The sequence below is a fragment of the Lissotriton vulgaris genome, chromosome 1_1, assembly GCF_964263255.1.
Source record: "Lissotriton vulgaris chromosome 1_1, aLisVul1.2, whole genome shotgun sequence".
NCBI classification, from domain to species: domain Eukaryota; kingdom Metazoa; phylum Chordata; class Amphibia; order Caudata; family Salamandridae; genus Lissotriton; species Lissotriton vulgaris.
This window is the reverse complement of record NC_141685.1, coordinates 2,135,021,525-2,135,048,221: the sequence shown is the minus strand read 5'-3', so window position 1 is coordinate 2,135,048,221 and position 26,697 is coordinate 2,135,021,525. Positions and strand designations below refer to the sequence as shown.

At 45.4% G+C, this 26,697-nt stretch overlaps 1 protein-coding gene across 4 annotated transcripts in view; it reads right to left on the bottom strand.

Moving 5' to 3' along the window:
* Positions 1-23,404, bottom strand: part of BEST3 (bestrophin 3) — a 261,060-nt gene extending 237,656 nt beyond the window's left edge. For 2 of the 4 annotated variants that reach the window (XM_086922012.1, XM_086922019.1), the window contains exon 1: positions 23,092-23,366. In XM_086922012.1, the coding sequence (XP_086778138.1) occupies positions 23,092-23,243 (152 nt within the window). In that variant the 5' untranslated portion in view covers positions 23,244-23,366. Of the gene's footprint in view, positions 1-23,091 lie in introns of all 4 variants that reach the window. The other 2 variants (XM_086922001.1, XM_086922020.1) reach the window with 2 other exon arrangements.
* Positions 23,405-26,697: the final 3,293 nt, after the last annotated feature.

Here is a 26,697-nt window from a genome sequence, read left to right as displayed (position 1 = left end):
AGCAAAAACAAAATCTGCTCCCAGCAGGCGGGTGCTTTCAAAATGCTTCTGCCCGCTGGAGCAGGCTTGAGATCTGTTTCCCTGCCTGCATCAGTGAACAGATCAACATATTGCTCCAGCTGGAAGTAGCAGCCTCAAAAGCTGCTCCCTGTGGGTGGGAGCAATGCTGGCTCCCGCACCATGCAGGGAGCTGGTTGGGGCCTTGGGGGCACGAGGGCTCCCCTTTTGGTCCCCAACATTGTGCATGGTGGGCGCCCTCGGTGGGCACCGGGGCTCCCACCTATATTAAACGGATGCCCTGGTGGATAAGGTCTTCAAGCACTAATGAAGCTCGGGGTGGAGCCCATGCAGCTCCCCTCCCCTTTAAAAATTAAGACAGTCTGGGGGATGGGGTCCCCAGGGTCTAATGAGGCTTGGGCAGGAAGCCCATGCCGCTCCCCTCCCTTTTAAAAAAAAAGAATTCTGCGGAGGATGGGCACCCTAGGGCCAAATGAGGCTTGGGGAGGGTGGCCACGTGGCCCCCCCTCCCCTTTAAAATAGATACAGCCGTGGGGGATGGGGTCCCCAGATCCTAATGAGGCTTAGAGAGGAGGGCCACTTGGCAGGCCTCCCCTTTAAGAAAACACAAGAGCCCGGGGATTGAGGACCCTGGAGCCTAATATGGCTTGGGGAGGGGTCCAATTGGCCTCCTTCCTCTTTTTTATTAGATTTTGCCCCAGAGTATGGGGTCTGGTCTCAGGAAGGTGGTGCCATGTGGCCCCCTACTCTGCTATTTACATTTCAGGCCCAGGGAATGGAGTCATAATTAGACTTGGGGTGCATGTCCCCCTCCCTTTTCACTAGTCCCCCAGGATGGGGTCCCTAGCACCTAACATGACTTAGGGAGAGAAGGAGCACACCCCCTCCCCTTTTTTATTACATGTGGGCCCAATGGATGGTGCCCCCGGTGCCTAATAAGGTTCAGGGGGGGCTGCAGGCCCTCCTCTCCTGTTTAATTGTATTTGGCCCTGGGGGATGGGATCCCAGGGGCCAATTATGGGTCTGGGAGGGGACTGCATGCCCCTCTCCCCTTAGTATATATGTTTTGTACCCAGGGGTTGGTATCCCTGAAACCCAAAGGCCAATCCTACCATGCGCATGCTAAGGACTGTGCACAGAAAGCGGTTGGCTGTCTGCTGGGGTTTGGCCACAGGGTTTGGCATCAGGCCAAGCCCTCTGACCAATCTACAGCTGCGCACAGCCAAAGGCACAGGGGGTTGGCTGCCTGCTAGGAGTTGGAAGCAGAGCCTGGCTCCAACACAGGCCCTACAGCTTACCAAGCACAAGCAAAGACCATGCACAGCGTGGGGTTGAATGCCTCTGGGCGGCTGTCTGCGGGGAGTTGGACACAGGGCTGATTGCAAGCCAGGCCCTGCAGCCAACCCCACATTGGGTGTGATGAAAGGCCGCATACAGGGTGGGATTGGATGTCTGCAGGGGGATTGCTGACTTCAGATAGTTGGCCATAAGGCCTGGCCCTTTGGCCGAACCCCTGCTGTGCAGGGCCAAAGGCTATGCGCAGTGTGGGGTTGGGTTCTGTGGGGGGGGTGCCGCAGGGCCTGAACTAAGTGGAACATACTGGACACAGAATTAAATATGGTAAAAATAGAAAATACACTGTACTACAATATAATTGTAAAAATAGTGTAGCACTGTATATTAAAAATGTTTTAACAAATTTACTTTTTTTCAATTATTATAAATACCAGTATTCTCAAGTTACATACATACTCTGTCAATTAAAAAAAATATATATAGAAACTTATAAATATTGAACCAGATACTTACCTACATCTAAGGGTGTGAAGAGAACACAACCAAAGTGTACCTAAAAACAAAATGGCTGCCTTTAACTTTTGCAAAGGCAGTCATTAGCCAATCACATAGGGCCATATGTATGAACACATTTTCCCATAGAAACAGAATAGGTAAAACCCTTTGATACATCTGGCCCATAATGCCTTGTCATCATACTATGTACAGTGATGTTCAGTAGTTCCGTGAATTACAGGGACATTTTATAAATCTACCGAGACAATAAACATCTCTAAGATAAAATGCCTTATAACTTAAAAATGACTTATCCTACTTATCTGTAGTGCCCAAAAGGAGAATCTGCACACCATAAAATGTCATCCGAATAACTGGCAGAATGACAGAAACACAAACATTGTGTGGACAGAATATTATGTCTAAAATATCAAGGACCAAAAAATTGAGAATAGGTAAGTATAGATTTAGCATTTATTAGTATTTGAATTTAAAGGGGGTTCCGCTGCGCAGGTCATGCCTCGGCGCTTGCCTGGGTGCATGCCTTGGTGCATGCCCAGGCGTGTGCCCAGACGAAGAGCGCGCCAAGAGCGGACCACTCTAAGACCCGTCATCGAGCGGAAGAGGCCGGGCTTGGCCTGCTCTCTTCAATTCACCTCCCAGGAACTGTAAGTTTCTTTCTCCATCTCTCTAGCATCTGTTAAACACTGTGTGTTCACCTTTAACATGGGTAAACGTTAATCTGGGGAACAGCAAAATCTGAGTCTAATGCAAAAAAAACAAGGAAACCGACTGAGAGGAAAACTGAGCTCTCTTCAATTAATACTAACACACTGGCTGACATTGACTCATTAATAGAAAAGGTGGAGACTCTTTTATACCCTAAAGCTCCAAAAGGAAAGGTCCAAAAAATATGAGTCCCTGATATATTAAAGAAAAATAAACCAGGAACTACTTCACTTATTGATGGTGACACTATAATTTTGAGCACTCAAGTTCTAGATAAAGAACTCACCCTGTCCCAGACACCACCCACCGCAATAAGTAATCCAGCCTTGTATCCACTGTCACCTAAAACTAACATCATCCCTGATATAATCTGTCAGAACTGTTTTGCTTTATTGGAACCGATTGAGGACAATAGTGAGCTGCCTGTCCACAACAGTCTATCATGGGCAATGGTAGCTACTCAAACTGAAGGAATTCCACAGCGGGCAATAAAGGAAGTAAGACCTTTACAAATCAATAATGACAAGTTGGACTGCCTTAGCATTATGCTCACCTCTTTATCTAACCTGGTCACTAGGTTGCAAGGTAAATTTTGTCGCTGTGGACATGCGTGTACTAACGGTCCACCAGAAAATCAACCAAAGCAAACTCATGGCCCAGCCCCTAATAAGCCAGTGCCAAGGGGGAGAGGCAGCAAGGGTTCAAATCTGAGACCAGGATCTATGTTGGAAACTCAACCTGGCGGTTCAAGACAGCTAAAAATCAGCTTTTAAAATATTGCATTCAGACAACATCCCACGCACTTCATTGTTCGAGTTCAACAAGTCAGAGGAACGTTGGTCCCCTGTCCACTAATCAACGCTATTTATCTTTTCAACACTCCCCTACATCTGGTCATGATAACGGCCAGAGAATATTGAATGACAAGAGGGCACTGTTTCAAGGACATTCCATTCCCCCTTTAGTGAGGCAATAATTCTTGAATTCTCCTCCTCTGATAACATACGGCATTTCTGAATCCCTTCCAGGATATACGATTTACATTACCCAGGTCCCAAAATTAAAATCTGGCTCTTTTGAAGACATGGAGGCTTTGACCAATGAAGTGATCCATTGACTGAGGAGGAAGCGGAACTGTCTTTCTGTTATCAGATCTGATATCACACATTCTAGAAGATACTCACCTGGCATATCCTCCAATTTTTATATTTCAATTTCATTGTGCTCTAAGTGGTTGGCCGAAACTTTGAACTGTGAACCTGCCATAACCAAGCGGACAATTCATGAGGAACAAGGCTAAAAGCATCTCTGCCTACCAACGAGCGCCATGGCACTTTGTCTTTTAATACGAATAATCCAGCTAACATTATACCCACTGCCATTTCTAATTTAAATTCAATGGACAGACTGAGCGAGCACGGGTTAGCACTCTTCCTTTGACAATGTATTATATAGAAAAAATAGAGATGCTGCTAATGATGTACTGTGTGGTAATCCAAATTTTAATGAACAGGCTATAAATGTTTGAGATGATGTAATCTTGCCAGAGAATGCCCCACTTTTGACCCTTGTAACAGAGCTTAGGCACACTGGGATAAAGTGATTAAAAACTACAATGGCTTTCAAGTTTAGGGCAAATACAGAGTAATAATTTCCTGTAGTGGGGACGAGGGGATCATCTCATGGTAAGGAAGTCAATCGCACATATTTAGATGATCCACTAATTTGTTAAACTCCCTGGACTCTAAGAAGTTTGGACAATGCCATTCATCTGTTACCCCATTTTCTTCAAATGTGGCTGGTATAATGTCAAAGCTGGTTGACCCCAACTGGATATCTTACATTGGGGAGTATGATGTCTGCATATGCCAAGAGACTTGGGCTACAGAAAAAGTGGCTATAAATGGGTATACTACATTCAGGCGCAACCACCAGTTAAATTAGGGAGGGCTATAGGCGGCCTTTTAATTTTGATTAAAAAGGACCTTTCAGGCTTTAACACCCCATTGCACATACACTGCCCAGATTTATTGGGTATTTTTGTCACCTTACCAACTGGTCTCCTCTTGGTGATCTTAAACATCTATGTAAGATCCTCTAAGGCAAGCACTTGAACCCCCTACCTTATTGAACTTGGAAGGGGTTTTGGACTCCCTGGACCCGAATTGCAGTGCTTTACTGGAGAAATATATTGTGTGGACAAAATATTGTGTCAAGAATATCGAGTACATAAATATTGAGAAACTAAGTTTCAATAAGTAAGCAAAGATTTACTATATGTAACTCAACATATATGTGCCTTGAAGATATGTACGCATCTGATATTATTTGGCAGTCCAGTACTTAATTTGAGCCAGTGGTTTCCGGTACTCAACACTGGCACTTAATCATCAACACCGGCGTGTTTCATGAGCACCAGTTAAGGATACAATAATTTACGGGGAGATTAAGGGCCATATGTATTAAGTAAATTCGCATTGGCAAACGCCAAAAATTCGCAGGATTTCGGCGTTTGCGAATGCGAATTTGCCAAATGGTATGTATTAAGGAAAATCTGGTGCAAAACAAGGAATCGCAAAATTTGCGATTCCTTATTTTACAATTGCATTTAAGGAATCGCAAATTTAGCAATTCCTTAAATGCAAAGTATGAAGCAAAAAAAATGCAAATTGTCCTTAAGGAATTCCTTGAAAAATGCAAATGTTTGCATTTTCCAAAGTGCCATGTGACGCACATACATGCCCTTAGGGCATGTATGTGCGCCACATGTGCACCCATGCTTATTTCAGGGGTGCAACAGGGTGTCCTTTGGACACCCCTGTACCCTTGAAATTATTCTCAATTTCCGATTCTCAAATTGTGAATCGTAAATTGAGAATAACTTCCCATTCATTCCTATGGGCCTCCTGGCCCATAGAAATGGATGGGAAAGTATTCCTTAATTGTGATTCGCAATTTGCTAATCGCAATTAAGGAATACTAAGAATTCGCAAAAAAATTGCCAATTTGTACATACATCCCTATTTGCGATTCTGAAATAGCGATTCCTAAAAAATCGCTATTTCAGAATCGCAAATCAGGTTGATGATACATATGGCCCTACGTGATTTGCCCAGAATCACCACAAGATGTTGAGCCAACGCCTAGACCCGAGCTTGGTTCCCCAGCTACGAAGTTAACAGCTCCGCCCATTATGCCATATCCTCTACACACTTCCATGGTTAGTAGTTAGTTCTGTTCAGGCGGTGCTAAAAGGATAAATGGGCTGGTGCAAGCTGCCTCCCGATGAGAGCCCCAGCACTTATGTTTTTGCAAATTAACCACTGTTTGGCACATATGTGTGAAGTTTGTAACATATTGCTTGTGTATCAAAGAACAAATGCCAAAAGCCCCTTCTTATGAGTGTGTTAGTGTCGGGACTGCCCTTTAGTGTAAAAATATGACTTTAATGACATGCAAGTCACCACAGTGACTGGGCCTTAAAGGGCAAGCCTTAAATTGGAACCTTAACTGAAAGCCTAAATAGAAAGGACTTTTTGCACAATTGCCAATAGGTTTCTTTATATGAGCCAGCTGGGTTGAAATACCCACATGCCAAAAGACTAAAAATATATTTTGTAGTACTTACGTATGGCCATAATATAGAGGATGTATTAATAGTGTTACAAATAATCATTTTTTTAATATTGAATGTAAATAATGCAGCCCTGGAGAAAAGAAAAGAAATCAAGAAATTAGAAGGACTGGGCAATAAACTGAAGTTCTATTAAAAAATATTCAGCAGACGTGATTAATCTGCACTGAAATGTTTGCTATAAGGGTGAAGGATTATGGAGATTAAATGTAAGACGCTGGGAGCCGAATGACGGCTCCTGGGGATGGCATCGGTAGGATGTCCACATCCAGGCAGCTTCAGGCAAGTGGTGAATCCCAGGCCCGTGGGGTTATGTTATTGGACAGATTTGTGCTGGGGGTAAGGTCAAGTTTAGCCGTTAAGTCTGTTTAGGTTTCTGTGTCATTCCGACATAGTGGTCCTGCAGGTAGGGGTTGTTTTATTGCTTGTCTCTTCCATCCTCCCTAGATTCACTTATTTCCAAATTTGGTCTTGGGAGTCTGCAGTTCTGGGGCTTTAGCTGTCGCTTAGGACTGGTGGCATAAATTGAGGAGCCCGCGACAGGCCGGAAGGGTTGGGGGCATTGCAGAGTAGGTTTTGGCAGAGGGAACACAGGGGACCGATGGTTGAGTCATGTGGGAAGGTCAGTGAATGAAAGAAAGGTTTTGTTATTTTATTAGGGAGGCAATGAGTTCTAAATTGTAAAATGTTTTAATGGGTTTCAGAACAGCATACCTGTCCTAATAAAGCTGACATTTGGACCAAGGACTTCAAGAAGGGGCTTATGATCAGTCCTTAATGTAAAGGCTGCGCCACACAAAAAATAGGTCTGGTGGCCCATGCACCTGCAAGTACCTCACGCCCTATCACAGAATAATTCCTTTCCGCAACTGTCAAAGAACGTGAGGCAAAGGCTAAAGTTTTCTCTTGCTTGTCATGTATTTGTGTCAAAACAGCACCAATGCCCACTGCACTAGCTTCAACAGTAAGCACAGTGTGTAGCCCTGTCCTGAATGGTACCGTAATTCCTGCCTGTTCAATATCATGTTTTATCGAGGTCAAAGCTTTCTGTTGCTTCTCACCCCACGCGAACTTCCTTCCTTTCCTTAATAATTCCCTCATTGGCTCTGCCTTGTGTGCAAAATCTTGTACAAACTTCGAGTAGTACTTGACCATTCGCATGGACAATCTAAGTTTATCTCTATCATCGGGCACTTCCACATTCATAATGGCACTTACTAGGTCTTGTTTGTGTAGTATTCCTTCAATTGTTATGCAATACCCCAAATAGTCCACTTCCTCAACTGAGAACATAAATTTTTCTTCCGCAGAGTTAGCCCTACCCCACATAAACGAGATAATATCTTCCCCAATGTCCTGTTATGATTCTTCTCGTCAGTTCCATAGATTAAAATATTGTCCTGAAAAAAGACAACTTTGTCAATACTCTGCAAGATTTGTGCAAAAAAATTTTGGAATGTACTGGATGCTGAACAGAGTCCAAACTGAAGCCGATTTAACTGAAATGTCCCTTCCAGTGTAATGAAGGACGTGTACTTATTTGAACTAGGGTGCAGTTGAACCTGGTGGTATGCACTGCGAAAATCCAGTTTCTCCCAGACAACATCAAAATAATCTCATTTATTTTCAGAAGAGGAGAGTTGTCCAAGACTAAGTTTTTGTTTAAGCTCCTCAAATCCACCCAAAAATGTAACAATCCTTTCTGTTTCTTGGTGATGACAACCGGAGCCAACCATTTAGCCACCTCCACTGCCTCTATGACGTTATCATCAAGCATTTGTCTATTAATGTCTGTAACTTTTGTTCTAGCTACCTGGGTATTTTCCTTGCAACATATTTGACTGACATTTAATTCTCCATTAACCTTATTACATGTTGGAACCCCTTAGCTTCGCCTAACCTCCCCTCAAAGAGCTGGGAATTATGTTCAAGAATGTCCTGTACCCCACTATCATCAATTATCATGACTGGTTGCTCCGCCGTTGGGTCCACTCTAATGTTCAAATCGTATTGATAAGTCCACGCTAATATGGCAGGTCCCTCTGGAGCAATGTACACTTTACCAGTGGTTTGTCTGCCCCCAAACTATTTTGATGCCTCAATATAACCCAACGCTCTAATGTTAGTACCCTGATATCCCTTCAAGACAACATCAGAAGAGATTAGTGCCATGTCTTTCCAGACTGCATCAAACATCTCCTTGGGAATAATGGTGCATAATTATCCGGTGTCCACCATTAAGGATAACACCTCAGCATTAATTTCAAAATCAGCCTTAGGTCGAATCCTATTCTTAGCCATATCACTAGCTTGTTCATCCCCCTTTACCATGAGCAGCCCAAGTTCGGTATATTCATCTTCTATGACAGCTACTTTCTTCATAATGGCTTTGCACATTCGTGCATAGTGACCCTTCTTCCCACAATTATGGCATTCCTTACCTTCGGCAAAAAAAATTCTAGGAGTCAGCAAGGTTAACTTTCACACCTATGACATGCTTGTTTAGGGCCTTTTGCTGAAGTAAGTGCACTTTTACTCATTCTAGCTTTACTTATGCTGCTACTGATGCCATGTGTTGGTTCTACTGTGCACAACATTGACACCCTCTAAGTCACCTTGCATAGTTGCTACCTCCATCCCCCTTTCCTGTTGCACTCTTCATGTCCCTCATTCACTTTTCAGATTCTTCTACTTTTTTCGCTATGGCAATGGCTTCCTTCAATGTTGGATTGCTTGCAGCCCATAAAGTTTCCTGTGCTTTTTTGCTGTTGCACTGTACAATCAGTTGATCTATTATCATCTCACCCTGCATTTGTACAAATTGACATTTTGTCGACAGTTCCCGTAAACCGAATACAAATTCGACTACTGTCTCAGTTGGACATTGGGGTTGCATGTAAAATGTATGCCTATGCATAACAATATTTCTCTGTTTAGCAAACCTAATACGCGACCGCAAGACAGCGTCCTTGTAAAGATCTGCCATATCCTCACCTGTTGCTGGAAGATACATAAATATGTGTTGACCCTCTTTTCCAAGTGCCCCTAACAAGCCTTTCACCTAAGAGCTGAAAAGCAGTGACCCCAGAAGGCTGATGTCTAGAGTGTGCCGTTGTGCTTCAACTTGGTGAATATGATATTGGGCTATGGAAACAATCTGCACCGGGAAAACATGGAACAAAATTTTAAATGTGTGAATCACTGCAGTAGAGGATTGTACACAGTAGAAAAACATCATTGCTGCATAACTCTAGGAAAGTGCGCCGGTGACTGAAAATTGAATAATCAGTCTTGGCAACAAGGATAACCACACATCAAACATAAGCCAATCACTGCCAGTTTGTAATTGCAGGTTGTGTTGCGCTCACTAAGTTATACTGATCGTACTCTTTTATGCTCTCGAAAAGTGTGCCTGTCACTGTTGTTAACAAGCAAATTGTTTCAGTACTGATGGAGTGTGCCCATCACATGAAGATACAAAGTGTCCCAATCCCTGTTGAGGCCAAATCAGATGCTGGTGAAATTCTCACAGGCTACTCTTCTAACCCTTGTAAGAACTTAGAGGTGTGCCTGTCGCCGTTAACAGACAGGCTGCTCCTTAAAGGAATAAGCAGATCGTTTTCATGCACGCACACACTGTGCCTTTAAGGGAGAAAAGCCTGGGCATCTTGCTGTAGACTTTCCAGAAACACATGAGGCTCAGCCTGCGTCAGGGCTCCATGAGACTCTGCCCCCGTCAAGGCTATTCCAAGCGTACACAGGGGTGGGCACAATACGGATACACGGACTTGGGGAAGTCAGTGCGTGCACTCGCATCAAGCAGAGTTAGGGTCGCTGATGGTATATATGAACAAAGGATGTGATGCCTCACAGGGAAATGCCACTTAGACGCAGCGTGCGTGTGCCTCACTTGACAAGATTGCCTTGGTACAGCACGCAAGGTACTGTCTCCCAAAACAGTGGTGTCACGTACTTTAAAGTGGATGTAAGGTACCATACAGTAAAGCAGTGATGAATGCATGGTCATTGAGTACGGTTCCGTGTCAGCCCTTTCTTCTGCCAGTCCCCTACCAGCCGCGGTTGGTACGCGCACTGCATCGCATTTGGGAATGCAGTGCACGCAACGAAATTCATTTTATTTATTTATATGTTTACTTACCTGTTAACCGCCGTAATCCATAGTTTACTACCTCCCACCCTGCCCTTCCCCCTCCCCACGTCACCGCCCAGCAGGTACTCCCACTACCGACCGCAGCTGCCCTCTACGATGTCAAGTGCTGCACAGTGGATCCTTCATGGTGAACCCTGTCTCGCTCTGGAACCTGCCTAAATCATCGCCAAAATGTAATGAAGTAAGAAGGATGTCAGTTTCATCTCTTTTCATGGAAGTTTTAATCATGAGACAGAGAATCACCCAACCGTCCTGTCCAGGCTCAATTACACAATCTTTTTTTTTTTTTTTTAATTTTTGAAAACCTTTATTGAGCACTGTTCAGAAGACAAATACGGGCCTACAACCATCCGGCCGGCCTCGACACTTCTTAAGCTCGGTAGCAAAGCATACGTCCTCTCGGTAGCACGTCAGCACATAGAAGCATATTACATGTGTTACATTAAATACACGAGTACCAAGTGTCAGGAGATATTAAGGTTAATTTTAAAAGTTTTTTATATAAGGAGATACAGAAACTAGTACGGATCAGTGTACAGAACATCCATCTAAGTAATAAGCGGGCAACGTCCAGCAGGAGATTCCACAAACAGTAAACATAGCTAAAGTGGCGGCACAAAGCTAGAACCACAGGATGATGAAACATAACGAGTTGTGCCCCCCAACCGCTACCCTCCTAACATCAGCACCACCCACTGACCCAGGAAAAAGCACATAGGAAAGAAGAACAGAGAAAGAGAAAAATAAGGCCCATAGAAACAAAAGACGAACCAAGGAAGACCCCCCACCCTACACGCATGCCGAGGCTATGGCCTACCCCCCCCTAGCAGTGTGTCTGTCGCCCCAAAAGAAGTACCCGAAATGTAGAGACGAGAAAAGAGAGAAAAGAAAAAGTCCATAATTTCACGTTTGAACATAGAGAGAGAGAAAAGAATGCACTTATCTACTACTCCCAGGAAGAGGAAAAGCGGGGAGGAGCCCACCCAATAACAGAACTCCCGGTCTCCCTCGCCGTCCGTGTTTCCTACGCCATGCACAACACAGTGTCAAAAAACTGTAAACCCGGTAGACCGGAATCAATTACACCCAGAACCCCAGTCCAGCACAGATCCGCCCCCCAGCTGCAGAAATAAACCCCGGGAGCCATCGACAGTGATATGAAATAGAAAAACAGGACATTAAAGTCAACTCAGCCAACGTTGCAGAATGCGTTTCCATCCGGGTCCCCGACAGTCGATCCAGTAGAAGCAGCGAAATGCAAACCATCAACCCTGTCCGGAACGGCGAAAGTTCTCCAGGCCTGGCCAATGCTGCGAGCCATCTTCGAACAGAACAAAGAAGCAAGATGGCCGCCTCCGAGGAAGGGGAACGATGAAGACTCCTTTTGCCGCAGGGTCACTTACACAACAGTAATGCACCACAGGGGCTCCAGTGGTAGATGCTGCGAGGGGGGCATGTGACAGGGAAAGTGAACAGCCGGGCCACGGTAGAAAGCGTGTAGACAAAGTCGTGGCTCCCGAGGTAAAGAGAGCCACTGCAACTGTAGCATTTTCGATGGGAAAACACACTACTTTGTAGCCAGGAGAACGTCTCTCATCCGTCTCCTTGTTCCGCAACATTGTATCACCTCCAGGAGGAAGCAGGGGCGGAGGGGGACCATCCAGCCGAGATCGCCCCGCGTCGGTCACTGCCTCATCGATTTTCCGCTCCAGTGCCGGGGCAGAGCATCGCCATGCCGCTCTTAAATCAGTGAGGGCGGTCAGGATATCGCCGCAGGTCAGGTCTCCCTGTGTTGAAAGCCGGTCCGCATTATCCCGCTGATCCCTCGGTACGGTCCACGGCTCAAAGGCGTACGGGCCCACAGTCGCTGTAAGCATGGGATCAGCCAGCGTCTCGTCAGGAGGGGCAGGCGCCATTTCACCCCACCGGTCAGCAATCAGTGGTGTAAAAGAGGCGGCCGCTGTAGCAGAGCGTGCAGCGATGAAGCCGATGGGGAAACTCCGTTTGCAACTCGGGAGCAGCACAACAGGGTGAAGCCCCCCCCCCCGTCTTCTGAGCACCGTCGGTCTTCAGCATGGAAGGCACACCAAAATGGAGTCCGCCCGTCTCTTGTCGGAGTGGCGGAGGGGAGCCGCTCGTGAGGGGCTTCAGCGTCGTGCGCACCACCAGCAGCCCAAGAGAGAGTCCGACCCGGATGAAGGGGTGCAACTCTGGTCCTCCGGGCAGCGCTTTACTCCCTCGTGGTCGTCAGCTGTTCCCCAGCTCGTCTCCCCGTCCACGTCCCTCGGCGTCCAGCGGCGGCCATATGCACAGGGTCCAGGGGAAGCGCCGGAGGTCGGTGAACACACCGAGTCTACCGCCGAATCAGCCGGCAAGGGTACCCAGAGAACGCCAGTACCTTCAGCGCTAGCATGTCACGGCTGGAGGACGGCATAGGACAGGATAAGTGAGCAGGATTACGGAAAAGAGCCGGACGGCTTGCGGAGCCGGGAGCTCAAGCGTCCGTCCCGTCCGCCATCTTGGCTCCTCCCCCAATTACACAATCTTAACTGTCAAAGTATATGGAATGCTGTCTATGTAATGCCAGTTTCAGCCTGGATGAGGCTGCCGGATAATGTGTAACACACAGCTAACAAACACATACAGTCACACTTCTTTAATAGTCTGTGCCATTTGTTTGGTGCTGTACAAAGAAGCGCCAAAATCAAAAAGAGAGTAACAGACTGACTTGATAATCTGTGCCACTGTTTGATGCTGTAAAAGGAAGCGCCAAATTCAAAAACAAAATAAGCAATAACAAAGTACGCAATATTTTGTGCTACTTATCTGGTTGTAACCAACTGTAAACAAAAAAATGCCTCCAGACAAGGAATGGGACCATAAAGTGAAAATAACCAAAAGAAGTAGCATGGAGGCGGAAATGAATGAAAGAAGAAAGGAAATAGAACCTGAACACAGAACGAGCAGTCAATCTGTTCTTGGTCCACGCTTCACAGACAGAAAAGGAACTGATGCCTGGCACACGCTGGCCAATTAGGAGGCAGCAAAGAAAAGTGAGAACGATGCCAACGAATGGTAAGAAATGGATGGGCCACAAGCCCTAAATAATAATAAACAATGCACCTACCAGCGGACGGTCAAGTGACATCTAAAAAAGCAGAAGTTTGGTATAGAATGCTATATAAAAAATCTTAATAATATTCCTTTCTTAAATTTTGTACTGGCCATTTATGCCTTATGAGCGTTATCTACTTCACTCACTTAGACAGGCGTACCAAATTTTTAGAGGGGAGTGGTATTAATAAGACAAGCTTCAAATGTTTATAATTTCTTGTAAAAACTTTCAAAAGAATTGGTGCTATCGATAAACATAGTAACAGCCTTACCACAAGCATTTCTGAAATGTGTAACTCTATTGCTCTGCCTCTTACTCTAAAGAAACAAGGCATGCAACCCACTTTCGCCAGCTCCAGCACTTATTGCCCCGGTGGGTCTAGAATTGGCCAATTTGTCTCTGAAATTAGCTTCCGTCCCCAGGGCGTGGAAGCATTCAAAAGTCATACCACTGATAAAAAAAGCCATCATTAGATCCGGAAGACCCTGGTAACTATCGCCCCATATCCCAGCTGCCTTTTATGGCTAAGTTGGTGGAGGCGCATGTGAATTCCATCCTGTCTAAATACATTGACGAGCGTAACATCTTTGACTCTTCCCAACATGGGTTTCGCCCTCGTCACAGCACTCCTGGTTGTAACGGAGTCCATCCGAAGCAGGCTGGATATGGGAGACTTTGCGGCCTTGGTCCTACTGGACCTAAGCGCCGCTTTTGATACGGTGTCCCATGCGATCCTCCTCGATCACCTTTGGGCGGCTGGAATCAGGGGTGGTGCTTTGGACTGGGTACGTTCCTTCTTGGCAGGGCGATCCTTCCAAGTCTTAGTGCCACCTTTCCACTCGCAGGACCATGCCTCGGCGCCATGGGGTGCCTCAAGGCTCTATCTTGAGCCCGCTGCTATTTAACCTTTATGTGAGTCCCTAGGTGGAGGTAGCTAGAGGCAGGGAGTTGTGCTTGGTGTTGTATGCAGACGACACCCAGCTGGTGATCGCCTTCTCCAAAAACTGTCGTACCAATCTGGAGAGGTTTAAGGAGGATCTGTTGGTCATCTCGAACTGGATGAAGGCTAATTGTCTTCAATTAAATGCCAGCAAGTCCGAGATTCTATTGTTCGGCAAGGACCAGGAGCTATGGTCCGAACAATGGTGGCCTGACCATCTTAAACCCGCCCGCCACCCAAGGAGGCTGTAAAGAACTTGGGTGTTTGGCTGGATTCTGGACTGACTTTTGAGAAACAGACAAGAGTTGTTGCCGCTGTCTGCTTTGGGCTCTTGAGAGGATTGAGGCCCTAGCTTGGCTTTTTTCTCCTAGAGTGCGCCAAACCATCGTGCAGGCCTCCATTCTTGCTAGGCTTGATTATGGTAATTCCTTATATCTGGGTGCCAACAAAGCTAGTATTAAACGCCTGCAGAGGGTTCAGAACACGGCAGCACGTATGTTAGTGGCTCTACCAAGATCTCAGTCGGTGGCACATGTGCTTCCTAGGCTACACTGGCTGGCCATTGAAGAACGCATTCAGTTCAAGGTGCTGTGCATCTCTCATAAAATCTTGATGCACCAAGCACCTACAGGGCTATCTGGTTTATTGAAGCACTATACGCCCAGACATACTTTGAGTTCTTCCAATCGTGGGCTTGTTTGTGTCCCCCGAGTCTGGAGAGCGAGGGCTGGAGGCCGTTCGTTCGGCCTCCTGGCAGCCAAACTGTGGAACTCTCTTCCAGCTCATATCCATGATATCCCTCATCTTCTGATGTTCTGTAAGTCTCTAAAAACCTGGCTGTTTCCTACTGTCTGAGGTTTAGTCGCTTCTGGGTCTCTCTGTTTTTTTCCTTGGGGATGCGCTGGGACACCTCGTCGCTGAGGCAGCCATGCGCATTATAAATCTTTTATAAATAAATAAATAAATGCATTGTGCCAGCTTTGTAACTTGGCTTTTGGTTTCACAAATGCTGAACATGTATTAATGATATGTTTCCTATTACACTCATTCTTAGGTTTAGTGCATTTGAGTGATGTTATTTTTGGAGCTTCTGAATTGGGATTAGGCCTTGTTGATTTCTTTCAACAGTATGGAAATCTCTTTTTCTATTGCCTTTTTAGCATGGCAATACAAGCATTGCTTACACACTATGGCATGTCTTAAATATGTGCCATAGTCATTGATGCCTTTTCAGTTTTATTGAATAGACATAAATGATATATACCTTTATTAATATGGTTCGCAAATGAGGTGTTATATAATAAACCTCTATTAAATCTCTATCAATCACATTTCTGCTCCACTCCCTCTAATCATCTCTAACGATTAAAATTATGGGAGCATGGTCAGTGTTAGAATCAAACCTAGACTGTAGTCTAGTATAAAATTAACTAAATTGTTGTTTATTACAACAAACATTGCAAAAGCCAATAGGGTTCTATTCGAAATTGGGTCTCTAGTTGGCAGACTTATGCACCCTGTCCAAATAGGGCCACAATCCCAGTCAGGGTAAGTCAGATAAACAACCTAAATTAACCTGTGCTCACCTTCTGGTAGCTTGGCACAGAGCAGTCAGGATTAACTTAAGAGGCAATGTGTAAAGTATTTGTGCACACTTTAATTACAGTTACATAGTTAAAGCACCACAAAAGACTCCACATTAGTTTATAACAAGAGGGAATATTTAGCTGAGTAAAACAGGACCAAATTGACGAAGATCCAATAAGTAGAACTTGAGATATGAATTTTTAAAGAATAAACTACAATATAGTGTTGGATATCAGATCAAAATTGGAGTTCATTATTAGGCCCCGAATACGAGTGGCTTGGTTAATTCCTACCTATTCGCAAACTCCTGTTTACTCACAGGTTGGAATTATGAGTTTGCTGTGTTTAACACATCCCATAATTATAGGATGTGTTAAATAAATCAACTGTTAAATTTTGACAGATCAAACCTGCAAAAATGTAACATGGGAAAGCCATATGGTATTTAACGTACTATGCCAATTTTGGTGCAAACAAAAACAAAATCTGCATGTTATTCCCAACAACCTCATAATAGGTGGTTTTTTTGCACCCCCTAAATAGCATACCCTGTGGTATTGCTATTCATTAGGTGCGATAAATAACACTTATACTCTTAATAAGGCCCTTAGTAGGAGCATATATAAATTAAAAAAGGTATACAGTTAACTTTTAATTTTAATCTTAACCAGCAACTTTCTAACCTTCTTCACTTGATCTCTGTGGCTAAATAACCACATCAATATTCTTGTTAAGCAGGATGGTGGCATTGATTTTAGCCTACTGTATTTGAAAATGCCTTTAATATCCTTTTCCTTTTTAGCTCAGGTTTGATAAAGCAGCTGATTGCAACCGCCTACTTGATTACCAGAAAAAATCTGTAAAGCAGTAGTGACTGAGACGTGTAGTCTATGCCCACATGTTGACCTTCCTCTATACGGGCTTTTGATTGTGTTCTTCCACTGAAAAAGAGTGCAACCATTGCACTTTTTTGCCTTGTGGGAAAGTTTATGTCCAATACAATAGGCCTGACTTATGGTGACAAACCATGGTCTGTTTCTTATGAAGTGTTACTATAAAAAGTGGAGCAGGCTTGGCTAATTTACAGTGAAAAGCAAATGTTAAGGCAATAGGCCTTTTTATGGAGATTGTTATGACACTGTGCTAGACCTTATGTTCCATATAGTAGGCCTGAGCTGGTTATGGTGATTAGCCAATGATAATGTATCATAAAGGATATATGCCCTGATTGGTTCATTGGTAGTTTATGTTGGGTGCCATAGGTCTGATCTGTTTATTATTAAAGGTTACCACCAAGGCAGTAGACGTGACTTATTTATTTTGAAACACATGTGTAAAAGGCAACAGGCTGTTAAGGCTGGAATATTATCACAGTGTGTTAAAGTCTGAAGGGAGTTTTTTTGCAACATGGAATCTCACAGATTTCAGCAGTAGGCAAAGGTTGTGGTATTGGTTACTTTCTTTGACAAACCATGAGGTGTGGCGCAGCGGCCAGGGCGACTGACACTGGATGGGGATCACGGTTCGATCCTCAGCTCCGGCGGCAGGGGTCTGCCCAGCACCATGTGACTCTGGGCAATAGCTCGCTTAATCTTCCCCACGGCCCCCAGCGCCTTGACACCTTCGGGTAATTGTTCGCGCTTTACAAATACTGGACAGGTGAAGGTTTGCACTTTAAGAATCTTTGTTACAACCTCTTAGGAAGAGTTGTATATTGTTTTGCCAACTGTCATTTTGTACTTGTAATTTTGTGGACAGTGTGCCTTTAGGTTTCCTTATGGGAAAGCACATGCTCAATACAGTATGCCGAGTTGGTTATGGTGACAGGTCTACTTAGTTCATTGGGGAATGTCATATGCCATTAGGTTTGTTCTGTTTATTATGAAAGGTTATGACAAAAGCAGTAGGCCGGAGCTATTTACTTTGAAAAGCATGTATGCCGTAATTCGTGGATCGTTATTACACTGTGTTAAAGCCTATTCACAGGCATTTTGTTACATGGAAGCACAAATAATATAGAAAGCAAGAGATTTGATGTTAGATACCCCCTCTGAGAAGCTCTGGCCGTCTGGGAAGATATGCTGTTGTCCACCATGTATCTGTGTGTGACACTGGTAGGACCTCTCAGTAGAGTGGGGATACTGCTTTACCTAATTTATTGTTATACATATTTGTAATTCTATGAATTCACGTCTAATGGTTGACTTGCAGGAAAGCTTATGATCAATACAGTTTGCTTGAGTAGGTTATATTAACAAGATTAGATTCCATAGGCCTAATCAATGCATTACGAAAACGTACAATAAAGACAGTAGGATGGCACAATCCTGTTAATGAAAAATCCATGAGGACATTAGACAACCTAACTCCAAGCAAACAGCTAGTTTTTCTTCCCTGTCCATGCAGAGCTCCATGTGAGGTGCTGCATTTCTAGTGTATGCTTGATGCAAAAGCCATTTGTAGAACAGTGTCCCATCCAGTTACCTCTCTTGCAGATGTGCATATCCTGGTCTCTTTGGGTTGAGACCAAAGCAATAAGGGTGTACAGAATTTTTTCTCCAGTACAGTGGGTAGACTCCTCATTGCATTTGCTAGAGTAGAGACAGGCAGAGTCCATGGCGCGGGCATCATTCCCATCCCCACAAGCATGCCCAGATTCAGAGATATCAATACAGCTGGTCCTCGATACCAGGTGCCATTTATAAAGTTTTATATAGCGCAAACTTGACCCAAGAGGGTATTGGAGAGCTTTACATTTAGCATGGTAGCGTTACAAGTTACATCAGATACAAGAGCATAGTAAGGTACAGTACACATAAATAATATTTTAATAATTCATAGGAGGGAGGGGAGGAAGGAGTAATAGCGGGGAGACGAGGAGGAATAATGTCCAATGTCCGGCTGGGTAGGTGACGGTCAAGGGGGAAAACCAGTGCCAATCTCCTCATTAGCTGTCAAGCAGCTACGCCGGTCATCAGCCATGATGCTCAGGTCTCAGCGTTCAGGAAAAGCCAGTTTTTAGTTTATTTGATTTGCGAAGGTTATATAGCGCTATCTAGACCTGGAGGTATTAGAGCGCATAACCAGGGGAACGTTGCATTAGAAGGTACATTAAAAGGATTATAAAGCGCTGGCTAGACCCGTAGGTATAAGAGCGCTATAACAGAGGAACATTGCGTTACAAATTACATCAGTTACAATAGTGTAGTAAGGTACACTAAACAAACAACGAGGTTGAGGGAATTAATAGGAAAGGAGGGGAGGAAGGCGCCATAGCAGAAAGACGAGGAAGAACTGTGTCCAATGTCCGGCGAGACAAATAGAGAGGAAAAGGGGAGAGGTGGAGTGAGAAGTGAAAGGACAAGGGGGAAAACGGAAAAGAGATAAAGGGAAAGTCAGCCCAAAGACCGAGTGGGTAGGTGATGGCCATGGAGATAATCCAAAGCCAGTCTCCTCTATAGCTCTCTAGGAAGCTCCAATGGTCATCGGTCCAGAAGCTGGAAAGAAAGGCGACGAGGAGAAAGCAGAGCACCAGAAATATGATGAGGGGCTGACAGGGAGAAAGGTGAGAAACTGTGCCCAAGGTCCGGCTGGGCAGGTGATGGTCAGGGCATGAACCAAGGCCAATCTTCTCATTAGTTCAACAGAGCAGCTCCACCGGGCATCGTACAAAATGCTCAGACTCCGCTGTCAGGGTAGAGATCATGTGTACTCCGGGCGAGACAAGTGGAGAGGGAAAGGAGGAGAGGGGGAGTGAGAAGGGAGTGGACGAGGGGGAAGATGGAATAAGAGATAAAGGGAAAGTCGTCCCAAAGACCGGAAGGGTAGGTGATGGTCAGGGAGGAAATCCAAAGCCTGTCTCCCCTATGGCTATCTAGGAAGCTCCCAAGGGCATCGGTCAGTACCCTTACTAAGTCTAAGGTCTCCTCGTATGAGGCTAAAAATACCAAAAAAAGGAGCATGGCCCTATGATTCACCCACAGCCCGTCAGAAGGGGAGGAGAGGAGTTATTTTCCCCAGACCCTGCACTAGTGCTGCCACTTTTTTATTTATAGATTTTAAAAACAAAACTGCCATCTTTATTTACTAATCCCTAGTTCCACAAAATGCTGATGTGCTGTGTTTTCTATTTCCCTGCGGAATATATTATTACATTTTGAAACAGGATCTTCTCCTATGTAGGACTCCACTTCAGTTCAATGAAGGGGCCTGACATGGCTGCCCACCCCAATCACCACCATTCTCACACGTTTAACCTTCAGATTTCCGAGGGCTTAGAGCTTACAGCCCATGGACAGTCGGACAATACTGCCAGCAGACCACTCCCATCCGCAACTTTGGGATTCATAAAGCTGCTCCAGGTAAGATCAGGCAAAGAAATTACCATAAGAAAGCAAACTGATCCCTAACTTTCCTTTCCATGATGCATCACATCTATCAGCCATACTTCAAAATTAAGATGACAATCACAAACCAGTATTTCGATCAAATCAGTATTTTAACACCAGTGTGTAGGCTGGTGAGGGAGCAGCTCGATTGGTGATGGTAACAGGGCAATCACTATACACTCTTCGGCACCCCAGCACATCCTTCGGTGTACGCAACAGTTCCCTTTCAGCCATTCACTCTTGCCTAGCAGAACTTGACACTGCAGCAAATAAACACACACTGGTGTTGGGTTTAAACTGGGCACAACCTAGCTTGTATACTTCCTGGTATACAACCTTTAGCAGGCATTTTTTACAACGCACTACCATTACAACGCAGGCATTACCACGCATACCATTACAACGCATTGCGCTGGGGGGCGCTCTAGGATAGGGAATAAGTTTAATTTTCTATCCAACACCTTCCCTAGTGTCCACGGGGACTGGAGTTGGAATAGAAAATTATACTTACCACTGTCCAGCACCTCTAAGCGCTATGCGTTGTAACGGTATTCGTTGTAAATACCGCGTTGTAAAGGTATGCGTGGTAAAAGTATGCGTGGTAACGTCATACATCCATACTTCCTACTATTACCGACTATTTCTTATGTTAAAGGGATAATATATTTCAATTTTTAGTAAATATTTATTATCTATCATTATATTATTATTGTCTTTGAAAATAATATTAGTTTAGCTCATCTGTGTCCTTGGAAATATCCAGCGACTGGAAAAACTCTGTCTATGAAGAGGACTTTCGGTAACCGGGCATGGCAGCCTGATGAAGACATTATTGGCCTCAACCATCCAATTGGAATCCATCAGAATCAATATCACACACTCAACGTGCTAACAACATCAAACATTTATAGAGCGTGACGTTCCCCTTACAGGTATCTTCGCGCTATAGCATCCTACATGGTACAGTAGGCCTCTATCAGCTTTGACGCACCCCCACCTTATTCATCCTGATCCCTTACTGGAAAGTGCCACGTTTTTAGGTGTTTCGGGAAGCTATTCAGGTTTCCATTGGCTGTAGGTTTGGTAGGCAGCTTGTTCCACATCTGGGCCGCTTTAATCTGGAATGTCCTCTCACTTTTCCTGATTTCCCTGAATTTTCCTATGCAGATTGGATTGGTTGTAGCGGAGTCTAGGTTCCTTCTAGGTCTGCAATAGCGGAATTTCTTTTGTAATGGCACTGTATACTGTATAGAAATTAGAGAATAAAGACAATAATTCAGCTCTTACAGGTTCATGAAACTCGTTAATTGTAGAGCGCACAGACACACTAGTTTCGTGGCGCTAGGTAACTAGGAGCCAACAGAACACCGCTAAAATCTACTGATCGAACAAGAAAATTCTCAGCAACACCTTTGTCACATATTTAGGCCAAGGCTGAAACACCTGGCTGGACCAGTAGATTCAAGGGAAGCGTTGTTTATACTTGGAGGGAGGGGGGGGGGGGGGGGGGGGGATCCTGCGACCTCTGTTTGCCCTTGAGGCTCTGCCTGGAGTTGACTCAGCGCATACCGCAGCCGAGTACAAGGCACAGCAGGAAACCAGAGCCGCTGAATCATAAATGTCAACACGGTTTCAACATCTTCACTTGTTAGAAGCTACACAGCCTGACACACGTCACGGCTGACACGAGCCAGACTTGAGAGGCAGTAACAACAGCATGCCTAGGAAAAGTGAAGATCGAGAATAAATAACAGGTTTTCTCTTCTTGTACATAAGACGCCATTTATGGTTGTACTTTGGAAAACAAACCAGTACTCGTTAGATGAATTAGGCCTGGAGCCAAACCCAAGAACATTAATGTGTGCAAAGGCGGCTAAAGGCCAGTCAGCCTTCAGTGTCCCTCAGACAGGCGATGGCTTCTCCAGCTGCTGAGGGAACATGGTGCATTGTCACTAGGGGCAACTCTTCAAAGTTTCGACTGCTATAACTATAAAGGACCGTCAGTAGAGTAGCCATTGTGCCATAGGTCCCACTGTAAGTGAGGAAATGGGCCTTAGTTTCAATGATAAAATACAGCAATAATCTGTGCCTCGGTGCCACTGCACCTGCCGCACCAATGGAATCTACGCCCTACGCACCCGAGCACAGTCATGCAAGAGCCCCCTCACGAGAACACCGCCGACAGAACTGCATTAACATGTTTTAATGTAACGGACATTTTTCTGAAGTTCAATGTTTTGGGCTAAAGAAAAGAGCGGCCAAGATATTTTTGATTTTCGTCCACATAAATGAACAAATTACGAAAATATTTATTGTATATTAAGTTATATCAATATATTCACAACAAACCATGTCGACATTATCGACCACATAAATACAAGCCGTTCAGTATAACTGTGCACAATCCTTAGCTCTTCCAAGATTGTCCCTTCATTCAAAAGAAAATCTGATTCAACAAATTGGCCAGCCCTAATTTCATGCAGCTATTTACACTGCATCTCTATCACTACTACAGGCCATCAAGAAAACATGCTAACACCATAAACATCTGTCCAAATGTCACAACGTCCTGAAACTGTACAGTACAACACAAGGGAACGTTAAGAGGGCCTCGGGTTACATTTCATAAGGAACACTTGCTGGGCGTAAACAATCTCACTGCAGCCAGTGCATGGCGAAGGCGCCGTGTCTCCTAAAGGTCGGATGGAAGTTGTTTACCTGTATACCAAGCTGAGCGCCGTGTAAAGCGTGATGAAGACGAAGAACTCCCTGTACAACAGTTTGTAAATGCTTCCGCGCCATTTCAGAAGGAGACGGTGAAACCCGAAAAAGGTCGCATTGGCGACTTTACTGGAGTAAGTGACCGTCATCCTGCGGGCCGGCTCGCGCGCGCTGGAGGAAACCACTGGGAGCTGGTCTGAAGGGGAGGTAATACTATCCCGGGCTTGGGGGGCTCGTGCCTCATCGTGAGAGAACCGAAGGAAGCAAGGAGCTGGAACCGCAGGACGCGGCCATCTGTTGCCTCGTCTATTTATAGGAGGCCACAGGGCGCTCTTGAGGCTGAGCTGAGATTTTTACATTCAAAACGATAAATAACAAAGGCTACTTGAAGGACTGAGTTACTTCCAAGTAGTGCAGGGAACGAGAGCTGGATTTTAATTGGCGTATATGTCATCGTGGAACAGATTTCACACAGAATTCAGGAACCCCTAAAAGCACCTAATAATGGTACATAGGCAAAATAGAGAGCTTCAGCGTTTTCTATAGGGGTATCTGCCATCTCCACATTTATATTAGAAAATTATATTCAGAATCTGATAACTGCAATGCACCTTACAATACAAACATAAAGTAACATATTTGTAGAAGTAATCAATGAAAAACAGCTCATGTTATTTTAGTATCTGTTAGCAAACAAGATAACATTTCTCTTTGTTCCAAGGGCCTCGTTTGACAAGCACTGTCAAAGCCAATTGGCCTTGACTTCAAAGGGCGAGCTATTGGCTTTGTCTATGACGTTTGCCAATTGCACACATTTGCAAGCGTCAAGATGTATGTGCAAGAATGGCTTGTCATTTTGTAATGGTGGTGAAGCATGGATGCCTTGTGACACGTGAGCCATGATGCATGCCTTTCTTTTTTTTGTACTTTGTTTTTAAGATTGTGGATGGCCATGTTAGAATGGTAAGAATACATATAAAAGAACAGTGAAAAACAAGTGTGCTAAAAGCACAAAAAGAGGGAGAAAGTGGCTCAGGAGCAGTATGCAACTGCCGGTTCATGAAACAAAAAACACAAACAATTATTAATAAGCATTTACAATGCAATGGTTTCGCCTTTGGAAAAGTTTGAGCTATTGGCATTGTAAATGACAAAATTTGTATTTATGTGTTGGTTTTGAAAACAGATAAATAAATGGCATTGTCATTTACAGTGCCATTAGCTTAATCTCTCCCAAATGTGAGACCTATTGTACCCTACGGACGAGCTCAGCAGACAGCAATTACTAGCACACACACACACACCCAGAGCCACACAAACACACCCAGAGCCAGCCACACACACACACCCAGAGCCAGCCACACACACACATTTCTGCAGTAAGGGTGAATATGCAGTGCTGCAGAGGAGGCCACAGTGTGCAGTGCTGCAGAGGAGAAGACAATGTGCAGTGCTGCAGAGGAGGCCACAGTGTGCAGTGCTGCAAAGGAGGAGACAGTGTGCAGTGCTGCAGAGGAGGCCACAGTGTGCAGTGCTGCAGAGGAGGAGACAGTGTGCAGTGCTGCAGAGGAGGCCACAGTGTGCTGTGCTGCAGAGGAGGCCACAGTGTGCAGTGCTGTAATTAGAGTCGGTCTGGGCAGTGATGTAATGATTATCACCTTGCAGTGTTGCCCTCTAGTGCAGTGCTGCTGAGGGGGCTACTGTTTGTAGTGTGGTAATGAGGATTATTCTGTGCATTTCTCCATTAAGCGCTTCTTTGTGTAGTACTGCACGGAGGGCTGTTCTGTGCAGCCCTGCAGTGATGGTCACGCTCTACAGTGGGGTCTCTCCAGTGCAGTAATAATGGCGGTCCCTCTGTGCAGTGCCTAGAGGCAACAGTCACGCTTTTCGTGTTACACAAACAAATAAGCACAAGCAGGTTTAGGCTCTCATCCTGGACATCAAGACATTACATACTTCCCTTCTGCACCTCTGCGATTCCCTGTGAACGCCGTGCACGGCATTCACCAGTGCAGGTAAGTGAAGTCACTACTGCACTGTCCATGGGACGCATTGTAAGAAATCCTCGGAAAAGGAACCAGGGTTGGCTTCATGGACACGTAAAAAAACATAGGGGATGGGAGGCGGAACTGTGGGGTAGATTCTTGCGTTACCTTTGCACTCCTAGAATGTTTTGATGTCACAGCCTTAACACCCACCCGCTGGTTGTCTTTTCATTTTACGCCATCCTGGCCTGCCAACCCTACGCGTAAGTATTAATGATACACAAGAAAGGGAGCATGGCATAGGTTAGAGGTAAAGAGTGAGCGCGAGGGTTGCACTGGGAAGGGATGCGCAGGGGGGGCGCGCGTGTGCAGTGGCTGAGCCTCAAGATCTTTAGGTCTCTGCAAGGTGGCAACATTTCCAATAGTTCGGAATTAAGATGCCTTACTCGGCACCTTTCTGCCCCCAAAGCCCCCACTTCAGGGCATTTTCCACCCTGATCAATAACGCTGAACGCTGCTGATAGGCCAAGAAAGGTAGGAATGTTTACCATCAGTGGAGAAGACTTGGCTGAGGGCCTCTGCACACTCCTGCTCCATGGGTGCCTCTAGGGGGCGACGAGAGGCAGGACAGCAGTGGTGTCACTGCCGAGAAAACAGAGGCGTAACGCTAGCGCAGCCCCCACCCGTTATTTCTTGTCTTTAGGGGAATGCAAAACACACGGTCCAGGGCTGACCTGTCTCTCTTTGATGACGTGAGCAGTGGGAAGGAGCGAGCTGCACTCGAACAGCTGGGCAAACCCAACCAAAACTGTGCTTATTCAATGCAAAAAAAAACGAAACCAACGGACTGCAGTAATGAGGCGACACTACAGGGAGAGCCCTTCCAGGAGAGGAGGACCGAACACATCACGGGGTGGGGAAAAGCCTTGCAGCCACACACAAAGCGTGCAGACGCACACACGTTACCTGAAGACTGTGTGGCTGGGGCCTTAAGCCTGTGCAGCGGTGGCAGGTAAGGGGAGCAGTGACTGATGCCAGGAAAGAGATACAGGCATGGCATCCGCCGGCTCGGGGATGAGTGAGGTGCTTGTGTTGTGGAACAGGCAGGAAGTGCACGCATGGCACAAGGAGGGGGCGGGGCCTTGCAGCATCCCGCAGGCCTGGCTGCAGAGCCTGTCGCTCAGCAGCAGCCTCAGCTCAGCTGCTTCCCCTTCCCGCGGGGACTGACTGCTGCGAACGGATCCCACTAAGAGGATGTGGGATGGAGGGATGCGATGACAGCCCGGAGCCTCGCCCACCTTTTTAACGCGTCTCTGGCAAAGCCCGTCCCCTGTGCGATCGCACAATTGCTTCCTTCCTTCCTCGCGCAGCTTGTGAAGTTTTGCACCCACACATGGGCACGTGACCTGCATCTCAGCTGTATGACCTCATTCTTTCCGTTACTCTCATTTGTTCAATCCATGGCGGGAAGGGCTATTGATGTCCCATCCCTGCCACCCTTTGGAGGCGCAGAGCGCCTGCTTCTGGGTACACGTCCTGGGTTCTGTGCTTATATAGTGCAGGCACAACAGTGAGGAAGACACCTGCATTAACAGAGGACAAAGTCTCCAGAGATTTC